Below are 15,905 nucleotides of genomic sequence, written 5' to 3'. Positions count from 1 at the left end.
AGTGCTTTGGTCTGTCTTCCTTGACAGTGAAGAATATCTTAAACTAAATAGTCTGCTTTCTGTTTAAGAAACATTTTTCAAGCTGGCATCAGTACGGTGCAAACTGTGCTTAGTTCGGTAGCGCAGCCAAGGCAGCAAAGTGCTGTTTGGGTGGTCTCTCCTGCTGCAGCATTAGCATTTGGGAGGGCTCTGTCTCACACCAGGAATGGATTTGGGGAGTGTTTGCAGAGCACAAACTACGTGTGCTGGGGAAGGCTGAAGCCAGGGTAGCTGCTGGGAGGGTGTGTTTGCCTTCCCTGCCTCGACTTAAAGCACTGGCAAGACGATAGCAGTTGTCCACATGCGAGGCACCTATTTGGTGCTGACAGGCTCTAATGAGAAACCGTAAATTGTGATGGGACTCRCTTTTAGAGTGGGATTAGGTTAGATACCTTCTGGTTTTCCTCTTRCTTCCTTTTCGCTCATGTTTATTCATTGGGATGGTAAGAGACCTTTTTCTTTGAGGAAGACAAATGAAGAGGAAGTTGATCCTCAATGGGATCTTTTTTTATGGAGAGAAAGAGAGRTTATTTCTAAACCACGTGTGTTTAATATTACTAAATGCTGCTCCCTTGATCTTGGTGATTAATATTTGAAGCCTGTAAAGCTAAAAGTACTGGTTATTTGAAACTAGTAGCATATAAACATTTTAATTAAAATATCCATTATCCAGGGGAAAGGATTTAAACAAGAATTTTTGTTACTTACTTTGCAGGGTGTTGGAAGAGAGCTTTTCTTTTTTTTTTTTTCTTTTTTCTTTTTTTTCCAGAAAACCCAATGTCTAAACTTACCATGTTCTAACATTTCCACAATGTCAGCTCTTTATTAATTTTAATAAACCCAGTGTAATACAGGTTTCATGTGGGACTTGAGTGCATCAGGCATTACAGATGCCCAAAGAACGGCGAGGCTGTAAACACCCTCCAGGTGGGTAAAAGAAGGATTTAGCCTGGTCGCACACAGCTCTGCAGCCTGCTGGGGACAACCACTGTTTTTGGGCTCATTGAGTAGTAAGAAAGCACAGAGATAACAATTTAACAATTTATTTCGGGAAACATTCAAGTTGCACAATGTGAATTTTTTTTCCAGAGACTTCAAAAACAGATGTCACGGGGCCATGCAGGGACAGAGGGAGCTGTTGAAGGTTCTTGTCCTCTCCTCCCGTGTGCTTCCCCTCTCATTAGCACTCACACAACTGGTTGTACAAGGGCATGGTAACACAAACAAGGGAACATGCCTAAAGTACTGCAGGGTTTTGGAGATTGTTTTTGTCTTTAAGCTGAATCAAGGATGGGCATCAGCACCATGTTGGTCCCTATACCTTAGTCCAACTATTAAAGGTTTTTTTTTTTTTTGTGCTCAAGTCAAGTGATGAGGCCAGTTTTTAAACTGCAGGTGGGAAAATACACTTGAGATGTTCTACAGAAGTAGGTCCCTTGTAATGGTGAGCAGTGATGGAAGAAGCAGTGTCCTCAGCCATACTGCTTTCTTCACAGAAAACCTCAGTTTTCTAGTTGGTCTTTYATTTTACAGTTGGTCTTCTGTTAGATGAGAAAGCTATCTGCTCTACCAAAAACAATTCCTGTTTTTCCATCAGATGAATAAGCTGATCTGACTCACTGTGTGTTTGCTAGATGCAAAGCAAAGGAAGAGGTGGGAACGCACAGCAGGGATGGGGCCGGGAGAGCAGGATCACCCCTTTCACAGCCCTGTCAAGGGTGCAGTTTCAGTGACAGGCCACCATTACTCGCTTATGCGATGGTTGGGCTGTGAGATATTATGGACCTTTTTGTGCAAGAGATTACAGACAATTTTAAAACAAATCTTCCTAAGTTGGGCCAAGAAGCGAGGGGAAGAGGGTCCTCCCTTCCCCTGGAAACMTCTGCTGCTGGAGGCCGAGCCGGGCCCGGCTGCTGCGCCCCAGTGCAGAGCGAGGAGAGCCCCGTGTCACCCCGGCCCTGCCCTCCTGCGCCCAGGRAGGCCTGGCCAAGAGGCAGGGCTGAAGTTCAGCGGCTGCAGCTGCCAGTGCCCACRTGTCCCTTCGCTCACGCACCCAGCRCTCGCGTTTGGGCGATGCTTTCCTGGCGCTTGAAGCCCRGAAGGCTGTTGCTGTTGCTGGACAAAGTGGTTCCACGCGTCTTCTGCAGCCTCCCCACCGCCCTAGCGCTTCTCTCGTGCCAAAATAAATAAATAGTGACAAACCAGAACGGGGAAGTTGGTCTGCGTTAAAACTAATCTGGCAAAAGATTAAGAAGTTGGTTTCCTAACTTTGCTTCCCTGGACTGTTTCAGTATATGGTAGCAAAAGAGGAGGAGCAGAATGGGAATAAGAAGTTGGAGAGCAAATCTTAGTATACTAGTTTGCTGATCTGTAGTTTATTAAATGTAATAGTCCAGACATCATTTCAACCCTCTCAAGGACCTTGATGACTTTACAAACTGTCTGTTCTACAGTGTTCACGCTGAGTTTTCTGCTGGGTTGATGAGGGCCCAGGTGTGGGCAGCGTGTGTCACTGCTGGCTTCCGAGCACAAGAAGCTGTTGCAGTAGTTCAGCTTTGCTTAATACCCCTTTGGCACTTTGATACCATCTCTGCTGCATTTTATTCCCCCAATATTAGCAACCCCGGGAAGATCTTCCACTTCCTGTGGCCTTTGTTAAAACTCCTCRGAGGAATCCCTGGCACTTCCCTTGGAGTTGGAAGTGCTCTAAAGCCTCATGCCAGTGGCTTGGGCCTTGACTGCTGGCTGGATCCGCTGGTTAATGAACTGGGGAACTGGCTGAGCTGGAACTCAGTCCAGCTTTTCTTGTTTCTCTTCTGGGCATCTTTTTGCCCTTTCACAACTTGTTTACCAGATTGGCCCATTTTTTTTTTTCTCCCTAATTCTCATTAGAAATTGTTTTTTTTTGCAATTATCTTGCTTTTGGGTCCCTTTAGGTATTGAAGTTGTTTCAGGGAATAATAAAAATTAGAATAACTGGTGTTCCTGTTGCATTCCAGCATGCTGGTTGGAGCAGTCTGCTAAATGGAACTATAATCAGGTAACTTCTGGAAAGTTAGTGTGATGGGTTTTTTTTATTTGCCACTCTCTTAATATTAAAAGAAAAGGTAATATTTGGATTGTGGCACCAAGTCTTTATAAGCCACTAAAAAATCTGTGTAGAAGTTTTTTGCTTTTGTCAATATATAGAACTTAGTTGGCATCCAGGCTGGCTTGCCTCGCATTTCTTCTATCATAGCTTGAGTTCTCCAGGCCCAGAGAAGCTGTGCTTAAAGGCTGCTCTCAGGACTTAGCTGAATGTTGGACCCAGTGTAAGAACTGAATTCCCACATGTGGTGTTTGCTGTTACTTTTTTAAGGGCTATTTGGAGAAGAGAAGAATGGGAATGCTCTTGTGCYGCAAGTGCAAAACTTGAACAAAATCAAATTCAGTTGTTGCTTAAGGTGAATGGGAGCCTTGTGAAAGCAAAGGCCCTATATCATGGTGTAGTCAAACAGCTGAACTGAGCTTAGCTGCAAGTTGAGGCTGAGTGAGATACTCTCAGTGACATTTATCACCTTCCTGCCTGTACATCTCCCTTGTCCTGTGTCTTGAATAGTGTTTGCTCCCTACAGCAGGTAACTGCCCTGAGCAGAAGACCAAGCTGTCRTTTTGATGATGCTGCTGCAACCTGGAGATTTGCTATTGAGGTATCAATTTCATAGGGYTTTGGGTAATAAAACAGCAACACAATGCAATAGGTGTGGGCGGCAGGGGAGATGAGACTGTCTAGAAGCAAAATAATCAGAAACTTGCTTTTTTTTTTTTTGAGCTTACATAAAAGAGGATGTTTTTACTGTGTTCTACCTATCACTGTGGTTTAATTGAACTTTATAGCTTGGCAAGTGGTGAAGTACTCCAATGTCTTGAAGCCCCTTCCCCTCTGGGTTTTTATTTCTCTGCTTTTGAAACATATATAGATGCTACTTGAAAYGTTGGCTTATAGGAATCTGGCCTCCCTGTGACGTTAAAACTTGTTTTGAGTTAATATTGTCCGTTGTCAGTGAGACATCTTACTCTTTTGAATTGAGGTGTATAAAGTGGTAGGCACAAACTACCTCGAGCAAAACAATACTCTGAAATATTTATTCCTTAATGGGGTGGATTTGGGTCTTTCAAAATTTGTGCAAAAAAAGGCTTGAAGATATTTTAAAAATATTGAAAATTTGTATGTGAATTGGTGAGACTAAATGAATCAGCTGAGTGGTTGGTTGAGTGGCAGATTTCAATATCTTAACCTATGAGTTAGGCCACTTGAGAGTAGTTAAAAAGCTCTTTGGAAGAGATGGTTGTTTGTGGTGACTTTATTAAGAAGGTTTATTGATCTGTACAAGCCAAAGATAAAGTACTGTGACTTGTTTGCATTTTTATTTAAAAAAAAATACTACTTTTATTTCTTATTTTTATTATGCTTTCAAACAGAATTAGAGSGGGTGTGTGTGTCCAGTATAATGTTTTTGCCTGAAAAATGGTATGTTCTTTGGATGCATTTAAAAAATAAAAATAAGGCCTGATGCAGGTTGTGGTAAGCAGTTGTTGTCTTTTGCTAATGACGCAGAGGCGAAGTAGTAAGCTGGGAATTCATGTGGCTATTATTAATTCTAATTACTGTGCAGTAAGTAAGCATATTGCCCTGCTTGCCTTCCATTTTATAGCTCTCGTTCACAGTATCAGGAGTACAAGGTTCAAGGCGAGTTCAGAGTGTGTACTTCTCTCCTCTCTCTCCCACTTCTAGTAGCAAGTTAACCTCCAGCATTTTTAAAAATTGATAAATAGATCTATTTTTCAATATAAACTGTATGCAGATCATAAAATGATGGGGCTGAAAGAGACTGAGTTATGCAAGGCTTATGTACTGTTGTATTAATGTTATTGGACAGAATGTATAGGTTCCCCTTGAAGAAAGGACATAGATACACTGGGGGGTTAAGTCTRTATTTACCAGTATAGAAGATTTCTTTTGGCAAAGCATAGGGAACTTCACATTTCTGAATATAACCACTAATGAGGGGTGGTCTTATGACACTGCATAACAAGCTGTATGTATCAATTTCAGGTTGACAGAAGAAGGGAAAATGGCTCAAGAAACCAACCGTAGCCAAGTGCCCATGCTGTGTTCCACTGGTTGTGGATTTTACGGGAACCCTCGCACGAACGGCATGTGTTCAGTCTGCTACAAAGAACATCTTCAAAGGCAGAACAGCAATGGTAGAATTAGCCCTCCTGGTAAGTAAGGCTGACGTGCTGGATTGGAGCCACTCGCTCTGCCGTCTGTTTGAGCAGCTCCAGATGATGCAGTAGGGCAAGACCTGCTTGCTGACCGGGCCTGAATGCTAAATGCACTTGGAAGCGCAGGAACATTAGCACAAACCACCGTCTTCTATTTAAATGTCTTACCTGATGGAATAAACTTAGATTAAATGGTATAAGCATGCTGTAATTAATCTGCCAGTAAGTAAACTGTTGCTGATACCTTTTGTATTAATAGAGGTGTTTTGAATTCCAAGATAAAAATGCAGCAAAACACTATACCAGCATTCTTCGGCCTGAAACTGCTGGAGGATAAAGATAACATTTAACTTGGGGAATGTTAGTCAAAGCATTTGAAATACAAGTATTTATATACTGGAACCTGATGCCAAAGGATTATCCCCCAAAGCTTTWTCTTGGAATAATTTCTCCTAACTTTATATGACTAAGATATGACACTTTTTTCCCTATTTGGCTCAATGCCTAATGCACTGTAGTCGTTCTTCCAAAGCGTGTTTGTCCAACCCATTGAAATAAGTGCTGTTTTCCTACTTTGAGTTTCCTGGAAAAACCAGAGGACTTTCTCCTCTTCAGTGGCGGTGCCAAGAAAGACACTCTCTGTGCTGACTTTCACCCTGATGTTTTGAACTTCAGCATAATGGGGGAAGGAGGGTGAGGGGATGCTTCCCTGCACATTCAAATGTCTCCTATGGCTTCGTTGAATCCTGACACCAAGAAATGTCCTGTCACACTTTGTTGAAGACTTTTAATATGGAAACATTTTCCATTACATGAAATCTAGGGGTATAGGTTCTGCAACTTAAATTGATTCTAAGGCGACATTAGGATATTGTTATATATCCAGTTTTGATTATTACAACACCAAGAGAATGCTGTTGCAACACAGCTTAAGTGCAGTGGGATGTTTGTAAGTGYTTTAAGTAGCAGAAGATACTCTGTTAAAGCTGCTACTCTGAAACTTTGTGCTGAGGAACTTCTTGGGGCCCAGCATGATCAAAACGTGGCCAAACATAATTACTCTTGGTGAAATTATGCTTCATTATGATCCAGGCAGAGACTCGGCAAGGGTTGCAAGCACATGTTCAGTTCCTTTCCTGGCTGCTGACATGGGGTTGGGAGAATAATTACATTGTGTGTAACTTATGCAGTCCCAGGAGGTCGTGTAACACATTTTACATTAGTGTCTTCCTTCCAGCAACTTCTGTCAGTAGTATAACCGAGTCCCTACCGGTTCAGTGCACAGAAGGCAGTGCCCAGGAAACTCAGTCAACTTTAGATTCTACATCAACTCCATCTATGCAGCAAAGGTAAACTCTTCTTGTTGGTGTTGTTACTGTTTTGTGTTTTTCCTTGAATATATATCAACAGGGTTAAACTAAGGCTGCTCTAACTCTGCATAATTAAATTCTGAGCCCTGAAAATAACATGCAGGTAATTCTGCAGATAATATGCAACATCTAACTGCTGATTCTAAAGCTAGCAATCTCGCAGTAAGCAGTAGTTGATCTTAACTATGTCTTGCATTCAAATGCAAATTTGTCTTCAGAATTTAGCCTCCCATAGCAGCATTGCCAGTTTCGTACAGTGCTACCRAGATTTGTCTGGCTCATCTTCCAACTCCTCTCCGTGCAGTTGATGGTATATTTACAAAGGGAGAGTTCATAGAAATAAGAGGGACTTTTTTTCTAAAATGGGAGAAAGCTCTTGACTAGTACTCTTATACATCAAGGTATAATAATGTAATAACAAACCACTTTTTTTTGCAGAAAGTATTGGGAAAAGATGTGTGAGCCTTAATGTAAGCTGTGCTACTGAACTGTTGTTTTGTATCAAACAAGTAATTTTATTTCCAACTCAGTTGTTCAAGGAGACATAGTGGTCTCTTGTAAATCACTCTGAGGCTCCCTAAGTACTTTCCATTTTTAAAAGTTAAGTATTTGTTTGTATTGGACAATCACTGCATTTCAGTGTAGAATGACACAACCAACAGCAACTTTAAGTACTCTGGAATTTTTTTGGAGTGAAAGAAGATAGACAGTTATAAAGTAGTTTGCAGCTGAATTTAATTCAGACTTTGCACTACACTTTTAATTTTAAAAATAATGTGGGTCATAGGTAAGTAGAGCTGAATATTATCAGTTGACTGATTCTGATCAGCCTGTTTCTGGCTCCTGAGCTTTTTATAAGAGGTATTAACTCATGCTCAGGGCTGGAAGGTGAACTGAATGCCACGTGCCTGCTTGGCACTGCATTTGGGATTTCTAGTTGAGGTACAAAGTGAATATCTTGCTCTATACAACCCTTGGATGGGGGAGAGGTGCATTTTTTCATCCAGGTCCCTACACAGAGGTCCAGTTAAAGTGCCTCCCTCCCTATTGCCCCTACCCTTAACACGTTTTGTTTTGTTTTAAAAAAGTCATCTTTGACCGCTAGATCTCTAGCTTATTGGGTACAGAAGAGACAAGCAGTTGGTTGCTTTCAGGCTTGCACTTCAAAAAAGTCAGGGTCACTTCTCCCTCCCCTAAAATAAAAACAAGGCTTTGACCTCAGAATTATGATACCCCGAGGACATGTCTGTTAAATTGATGATACACTTCTGTTGTGGAGCAGACCAGCAGTTCAAGAACTCTAACATTTTTATGAGGAATGCTACATAGAACGTGGACATCCTTCATAAGAAATCTTAACTCTTCTTCTTTTCCCCTCCAGCCCTGTGTCAAATCAGTCACTTTTAACAGAATCTGTAGCATCTTCCCCATCGGATAGTGCRGCTGTGGATAAAACAGTACCTGAGACAGAAGATTTGCAAGGTTGGTGTTGTGGTCATAGATTAATTTTATGGGTAACATTTTTGAAACTTGACAGTTTTTAATATAGGCCCGTCCAATGGGTGACTCAAAAGTAAATATTCTGTGAAATAAAGTATATCCTTATTTTGTTATCTTATCTACATTTTAAGAGAAGACAAATTGAAATTTTTCAACTTCCTGTAGCTGTAGATTTTGGTATCTGCTGTAGTATGTATGTGTTATTGGGGCTGGGAATGTACAGCATGAATAAATATATTATTCAGGCTTTGTCACAGCTTTCATATGTAAATAGTTTTGAATATCTGTTGGACCTCAGAGCAATGCAAGCAGCTTAGCAAATACAACAGCTGTGTGTGAATGTATTTGTGATGATGTTATCGCATAGCTGTTATAGTGAGAGTTGTGTTTTTGTCTAGTCTGCACGTGAGACACCTTTCCATTACCAACTGCATTGATATGAGGTAATATTTTGAACCATTGAAATGCATGTTATCAAAGATAAAATTATTGAACCACAGACTGGTGGTTTTCAGAAAATTATTTGGCCCTGAATGGGTGAAAAGTAGAAAAGTAGAAGTAGAAGCTTCAGTGGGGATATAAAGTTTGCACTGCAGGTAAACTGATATGGTTGCGGTCTATATCAGGGAATACTGGGGGATATAAAAATCAATTTCTGTAAGATGATTTTTTTTTCTATTGACCTATTACCCTTTTTCCTTACTGCTTCCAAAGCTTCTAAAACTTGTTGGTCTTATGACTCTCCGTCTTCTATCTAATGTGAAAAACTAGTACATTGAAACTTCAGGTTTGCAGCATCTAGTATGTTTTTATGTTGCAGGAATAGACGGGGAGAGCAGAAAGGGGGAGCCCTTTATTTTACAGTCATCTGACTTGGGCCTGTGAGTTGGCATTCAGAAGAATTATCTGTTCTTATCATTCAGATACAGTTAGTCTAAATTTTCTACCTAGAAAATTACTCCTTTCAGTGAGGAAATAGGTTACCAAACCCTAAGCCTTGATTTCAAGGTTATATTCCCATATTCCTGTTTCACACCATAGGTTTAGAGCTATGCCAGATATTTAGAGGACTGCAGCTGTGTTATGTTTATGATGGTCTCTTTGTTGTGCTTTAGTGATTCCCAAACTGAGAAGAASAAAGTAGTTGGAGTTCTAAAGTACAGTTCATATCCTAAGAGCATTTCTGTGCTACCCCTTGAGTGAAAATTATCAGAAACTTAGTGTTTCCAGTATTAAACTTCTTGTTTTGAAAGCCTGAGTTTGTAAATAAAGCACTTTTTAGTGGATGCTAGGTGCATTTCATTGAATCATGTTTCCAGTGATGGTTGTGAAATCTTTCTTTTTTTTTTTTTTTTTTTTCTTTAAATCATTTAGAGTTTGAATTGTAGGAAAGCAGTAGAAATACATCAATCAAAGTTATTTAGTATTGCCTGGCTATGTATATTAGAGGAAGAAAAGAAATACAAGTACCGTGAAAGGTAGTGTCTGCAGAGTTCATAGTACTGCTTAGGTTAGTGAAGGGGAGGAAGGAAAGWAAGTGTCTGCTTTGTTCACTTATTCATTAGTTATATGTTGTGATTAAAGTCTTGCTTCGTTACAATACCCTTTTGGGAACAAACTGTTCTACAGTAATTGTATAGTAAGCTAGTAGTGTTGTGTAGAAGTCCTCTTAACTTACTATTGAATAAAAGTTACTGGGCCAAAATAGCATAAATTGCAAGTTAGCTGAATAGTATTTTTGGTTGTACTTTCTTAGGTTATCTTTTAAAGCGGACAGATGAACAGGACTTGAGCTGTGTGCACACAGTCCTTTGTTCCTCCAGAAAAGTTACAGCTACAGACAGATAAACAGCTCTTAATTTTACTCTTGTTTTTTTCTTCACTCAAGTTATGCATTGCAAAAGAAATGCAAAAGGAAACTAATTTTAGAGGTGCTTCATGGGCAGCTGTGCCTATAACTCAATGTTATAGTCCAGGTACAAGCAGCTATTCCCCCTGTGTTGGCCAGTGTATTAATGGAGTTGTTTCTTGGCAAACCTGCAAGCAAGTGAAGAGGCACCCTACACTTGTAGGGTTAATGAGTTTAAAAAAAAAAAATGAGGTTAAGATCTACACTCTATATCTCATGGATATTTTTAAAGGTAAACAAAACATTTTGGGAAGGCTCCTGTCCTCCATGGCAAACCTTTWTGGAGCTGTTGCAACTCAAGAATGTAAGGCTAAAACTATAAACCTTGTTGATGAGCTCAGCTACTTTGAGTGTTATTGCTGTCCAGATGAAGGCATTTTTGCCATTCCTGACTCAGGAGAACTGTCAGAGTGCTCTTTTTCTTATGAGACTTTGTCTACTGGGTAGCTTTGAAGTGCTTTGAAAGAGACACTAAGAGGTTTATGCTGCCTCTTGGAGCCTGAAAAYTACTGAGATCCAAAAGAGCTTCTCTGATTTTTCTGGAATATATTGCAAGTGTCAATGGTCTATGTTTTAACATTACAGAATAGAATCAGTGATATAATATGATTTAGTTTTATCATATTTGGAAAAATGACTTGTCAATTTACATAACAAACAAAAAGGTAAATTGCTATTCTCTTCAATGATKTCTTGATTTTCATACTCATCTAATTTTTTTTAATTTGAAAGAGTTAAATAATTTAGTCACTGCTGATAAACATTTTAAAATAGTATTAAACTAAGTTGCTACAGAATTTTGCATGGAAAACTGGACCTGAAATGTATGCTGTTGACTAATAGCACCAACTTCAGTGGACCTTTCAATAGACAGTACTGGAAAGGAGTTGATGGATACTTCAGATTTTCATGACAGTACCAGGGACTCGGAGGCAGAGTGTGATTACCATACAAGCATAGAAAATAATGTAGAATGTCCTGATTTGCTGGATGACAGCTACAGGGAGAAAGGAAACGTGCATGATACAGTTTTAAAACTAAATTCTGTAGGTAAGTGTATGCTCTCCTATCTTATTTTACTTTGTGCATTCCTACTAACATTATATATTAACATTGTTAATTTATGTACTAGATTCTCTTTTTAACTTCCTTATAACTTCCTGCTCAACTCCAAAGGCTGCTCTTGCAGCTTAAGGTGACATGATTCTTTTCAGCTTTAATTTCTGGTTCATACTCATAAGAAATAACTTGTTTGTGATCTGCTACTAACATCTTATTGCTAAATGACTTGGTTCTCCTTTTATCTGTTCTTCTGTGAGTAATTTAAATACTGTGAAGCAGTTTTTTCTTTGCATGCTTTTCCTTTTCAGCCATTAGTTTTGTTCTCATCCATCTTTCACTTTACCTGCTCCCAGAATTTAGATAAAACTAGGAGTAACTTTCATGTTAGCTCTGTCACTAGATGTTTATCACTTCCCTTCTTGTGATCTTTCTTCTTTCTTATGCTTTTGCTCTGCTGCTGTTTGTCAGTCCCTATAGAATATCAGTCAAATGTCTGGCATACCTCCCAGTTTTTTATATCTAAGCTTATACAAAATGAATATTGCATAGCAAACTCTCTCAAGAAAAGGCCCAGTATCTACACTCATATCCTAGAATGCAAATGTAGCTTGTAGTTTAGAAAGTACATTACTTTTCTAGCTTTACRTGGATTTGCAACAGTTTAGAAGCAGATGGGGGTTGGAGGAAGATCCTCTGCATCCTCTAGTAGTTGCTTTTGATTACTTTGACCTCTGAAGGTCTTAACCTCAAGGAAGGAGGTCAGATTGAGCTGATGAGACTGACATGTAGACAAGCCAATGAGAAAATAAACCACCTTCTTAGGAATGACCAGAAACCTTTGCTTTAGAGAATGGTTTTCTCAGTTTAGCTGTGGAGAAAATCCAATTTAAAACTTSTTTGTTGTTGCCTGACCTGTTTCAAACACAGGAGTTCTTAAGATGATGGAACCAGCAGCTGTTCCAAACTGTCCTGTAAATGATACCTCAGGAATAAGCACTGGAATCAGTTCTTCTCTCCCCAAGCCCCACATTCCCTCTCTCCCAGAAGGGCTAAGTTGTGGTGGTGGTGCTCTGTGCAGGGGAGATGGTTCAAGAGCTGAGTTTAGGTTGAAGACCTTGTCATAGTGGCTGGATCCAAAGTCATGACTGACGTTTTGGGCTTGATATGGAGCCCTGTATTTTCTCRTTAGAAGATAACTGCCTCTTCTGCATCTTCTGTTCTGAGAATTTTAAGGAGTATCTGTTAGTATTTGTTTCTTGTTGGTTTGGAAAACRAATAGTTAATGAATTAAGGTAAGTGGGAGTTGAAGGATAAATTCCATGCTAACAGATCATGGTTTCCTAAGTAGAATTGTATAACAGATGAAGTTATTTTAAAAATAAAGTTATCCAACTGTCTAGCTTCATTGTCATAATATCCAGACCACAGAATAAGCTTAATTTTAAAGAAGATGCCTTAGYAATTAATTATGCTTTTAAACATAGTCCCATTTCATCTAAGAGGCCTTCATCTCTGGTGTTTGCATCCCCTTATCAGTCTTTGACTGAAGGAACTGAATCCAATTTTTTTTTCAGTCCAAAGAGTGTGTGGGGCCTTTATCTTTCTGATCTTCATCTGCAGGCTCCTTTTGAAAAATAAGGGATGAGGAGGGGAAATATCTTTCCCTGCACTGGAACTTGTAAAAGTTTGTTTGGCAACGTCCTATGCAGCTGGGGGATGTGGGATGCTGGTTTCAGCTGCTGGTTTTAGGTCAGCTGGGAGAACAGAACTTCTAAAAGGGACTCAAGTAGTTCAAGAATATGTAGGTAAACCTTATTTGAGTAAAAATAGGGGAATATTTGTTGTCTTTTACGTTGACCTTTTAAATAAAGSTTTTGCTGTAATGCTTGTGCTGGTAGAAGGCTAGTCTGAGTGGAAAGAATTCAATATTTAATACCTTTTCAAATGGTATAGAAGCTTAGTGTCAAGAGCTACTGATTTAAAAACTTACCCTTTTTTTGTCCCGTCCTTAGAGGTGGCAACAACCCCCTGTACAGTTTTAGCTTACTTGGAAAAAAGTAGCAGGCACCAATAGCCAATTTTGAGCTTTAATGTAGCTACTGTGTCKTGATTGATCCCTTCAGCTGTAGGTATTGAGATGTAAGGAAATGGTGATCTTCTGGTTAACATTAACTGTGATGCTGCATTCCTTTGAGGCATGGCTATTCTTAAGCTTGATCAGATACACTTCAAAGGTAAATATACCCCTTAGTCATCTGTCTGCAGGAATGAACTTCATCCCCATTCAGAAGCCCCATCTGAACAGGGGATCAACAAACCCAAAACAYGAAGGGCAGGGATCAGGGAGAAAACTGGATGAAGAGTGAAGAGCCCTGCAAGAAACCTGTCAGTGTTCTGTGCTGTCCCTGCAGGGGTGCAAGGACAGGGATGCCCTTCACACCCAGTGTATTTGAACTTGCTTTTTATTAGGCAGCTCTAGCACACCARAGATGAAGCAAACCCTTGGCAAAAGCTTTTGCCTTCAGGAGGAGATCCAGGGTCCGATTTTCATCAGCTAAGAGTGCCCTCTGTAACACAGTAAGCACTTAGTGGCAGCTCAGGTGCAGAGAAATGAATGAGGCTCATGCAGAGAAATGAATGCTGCTTTTTTATTATTATTTTAATTTTTTTTGGAGGGGAGGCTGTTTTTCTGATTGTGTGGCCTTTTATTTATTTATTTATTTTTTGCTAAGGCTCCTCTTAGGCTAACTAACAGTTTTTACTGGTACTTTGAATGCTTCTTTCCTCTAGTTAACTATAGGAGGGGAAGGAATCAGTTTGAGCAGAACAGGCAGGAGCTTCCAGGAATCCGGGTAAAATGCAGCAACTAGGAGTGGTGGGAACGTGTTCCTGAGAGCTCCGAGCTTGCACAGTGTTGCATTTTATCTGGCTCTTGTGTTCATCACAGCAAGCTTACAGATGGAGCGATGAACACTAGCACCTTGAACTCACCCAAAGATTATTTGATGATTGTGATATTTGACTCCCCAAGAGGATTTTTGAGTTAACTCTTAGGCTTCTTCAGAAAACAAATGGAGAATTTAAAATTTGTGCTTGCTACAATAGCTACAAAGTGACTCGTGAGAGCAGTGAGAGAACCTTCCCGCTCAGTTYTGCAGTCAGCAACAGCCCTTAAATGTGTTTAAATCATTTTAGTGTGTGAGTAGTGCTCACAAAGTAAATGGAAGTATGAATATATTAGCTACATGGTTATACAGAAGAGAGTGCCRTTTTTTCCTAAATTTGGTTAATTCTTACAAAGACTTTTTTTTGTAAAATCTTACACTGAGGTAACCATTTTGCTACAGGAGGCAATGCAAACTTGAGAGCGCTAGCTGCTGAATGCCAATTCATGACATAAAGCTTTCTTTATGAAATAATAAACACCAGGATGTCTGTTTTGTATAACATGCAAGGATTCACTCCATTAAACCAAAGTACTTCTTATTTTGCATCTTGTAATTCTTTTACCGTTTTATACTTCCCTTGAAAACCCTTGGTTGCCACTGAAATATGTTCTTCAACAGCCATTTGAAGCTACTGAGCCTTTCTTGCAAACCTGTTAAATTTCCTATAAATTTCAGGATAAAAGCTGTAACTTGCAACATAGATGGTCATTTTGAAGAATTTAATAAACCTTTTTTATCAGTTTATCCATGCTAGATTAACCTAGACACTATCCATTTCTGCAAAATATTTTATGATGTTCAGGTGTTTTGCTACACTCTGATTTTACTTGATACAAAGTGGAATGTGTTTGATAAATTGCCAAGCGGCTGCTTTTCCGAGTTTACCCTTTTCTTCAGTTTGCCAGTCTTAATGACAAAAATCCTCTGCTATKGATCTGCTTGTTTTACTAGTTTGTGGCTTATCGGTTTGTAAATTTTACACTGAAAACATTCATAGCGCCCGTTCTGAAAAGGCAGTATGTGTTGAACAAAGTGCCCTGTAATAATAACAATAAAAATCCATTCTAAGATGGCACAAAAAAGGGAAACTCACAATTAGCAAGCAGAGCAATGATCAGTTGGCACAGAACCAACTTGCTGCATCTCTTGCCTTTCTGCCTAATAAGCGTCCAGATGCCCAGAGGTGTCTGCAGTGTGGTGGGTAGATGGGTGCTTGGAAGAAATACCTGGGCCTGCTGTGGTGTTCCCTGCTCCAGAGCTTGGCATTTAGCTCTGCTGCCTTGGATGTTCCTCCAAGCTGCCGCTCCCTTTGTTCTTTGCTGAAACCCTCTCATTCARTAGCTTCCCTTCACCTTATCCCTGGGAGCTTGTCCTGCTGTAATCTGGTGATAGTTGGTAGGCAGACAGCAGCTCTTAGCACTTCGGGAAGTTATTTTCCTGGCTTTTTATTTTTGGTCCTGGGAAAGCACTGCTRCTTGCTATTTTTACCTGGGTCAGCCAGATACTATTGTTATTTAATTGTATTTTTTCACACAATCTGCAACCTCATTCAGGTGTGAAAAAGAATTGAAGTAGGTTGAAAACACACAAAATATCCTTACAAAAAACACAACAAAAATATCCTTAATGTGAGAAGTGTTTTCCCTGGCTCCTCCTGACTTTCTGGATAGTGAGCCTCCTCYAGACAGCTCTGTGCATCTTCGGGTAATAGGGTATCATCCCTAGGAGATGACCAACTCCTTGGGAGCAGCGGCATCTCGGGACAGAGATTGCTCTGGAACACTGTATTCTGTGTGCCCTTAGTCCTGC

General features: G+C 39.9%; 1 protein-coding gene across 1 annotated transcript in view; it reads left to right on the top strand.

Annotated features, from left to right (window-relative positions):
- ZFAND6 (zinc finger AN1-type containing 6) overlaps positions 1-15,905 on the top strand; it is a 33,345-nt gene that overhangs the window by 15,598 nt on the left and 1,842 nt on the right. The window contains 3 exon segments of the mRNA XM_026036333.1: positions 5,135-5,304; positions 6,545-6,656; positions 8,059-8,159. Coding sequence (XP_025892118.1) covers positions 5,154-5,304; positions 6,545-6,656; positions 8,059-8,159 — 364 coding nt within the window. The 5' untranslated portion in view covers positions 5,135-5,153.

The sequence above is a fragment of the Nothoprocta perdicaria genome, unplaced genomic scaffold (genome assembly GCF_003342845.1).
Source record: "Nothoprocta perdicaria isolate Ctin4 unplaced genomic scaffold, notPer1 scaffold_176, whole genome shotgun sequence".
Taxonomy (NCBI): Eukaryota; Metazoa; Chordata; class Aves; order Tinamiformes; family Tinamidae; genus Nothoprocta; species Nothoprocta perdicaria.
This window is presented reverse-complemented; position numbering and strand designations above follow the sequence as displayed.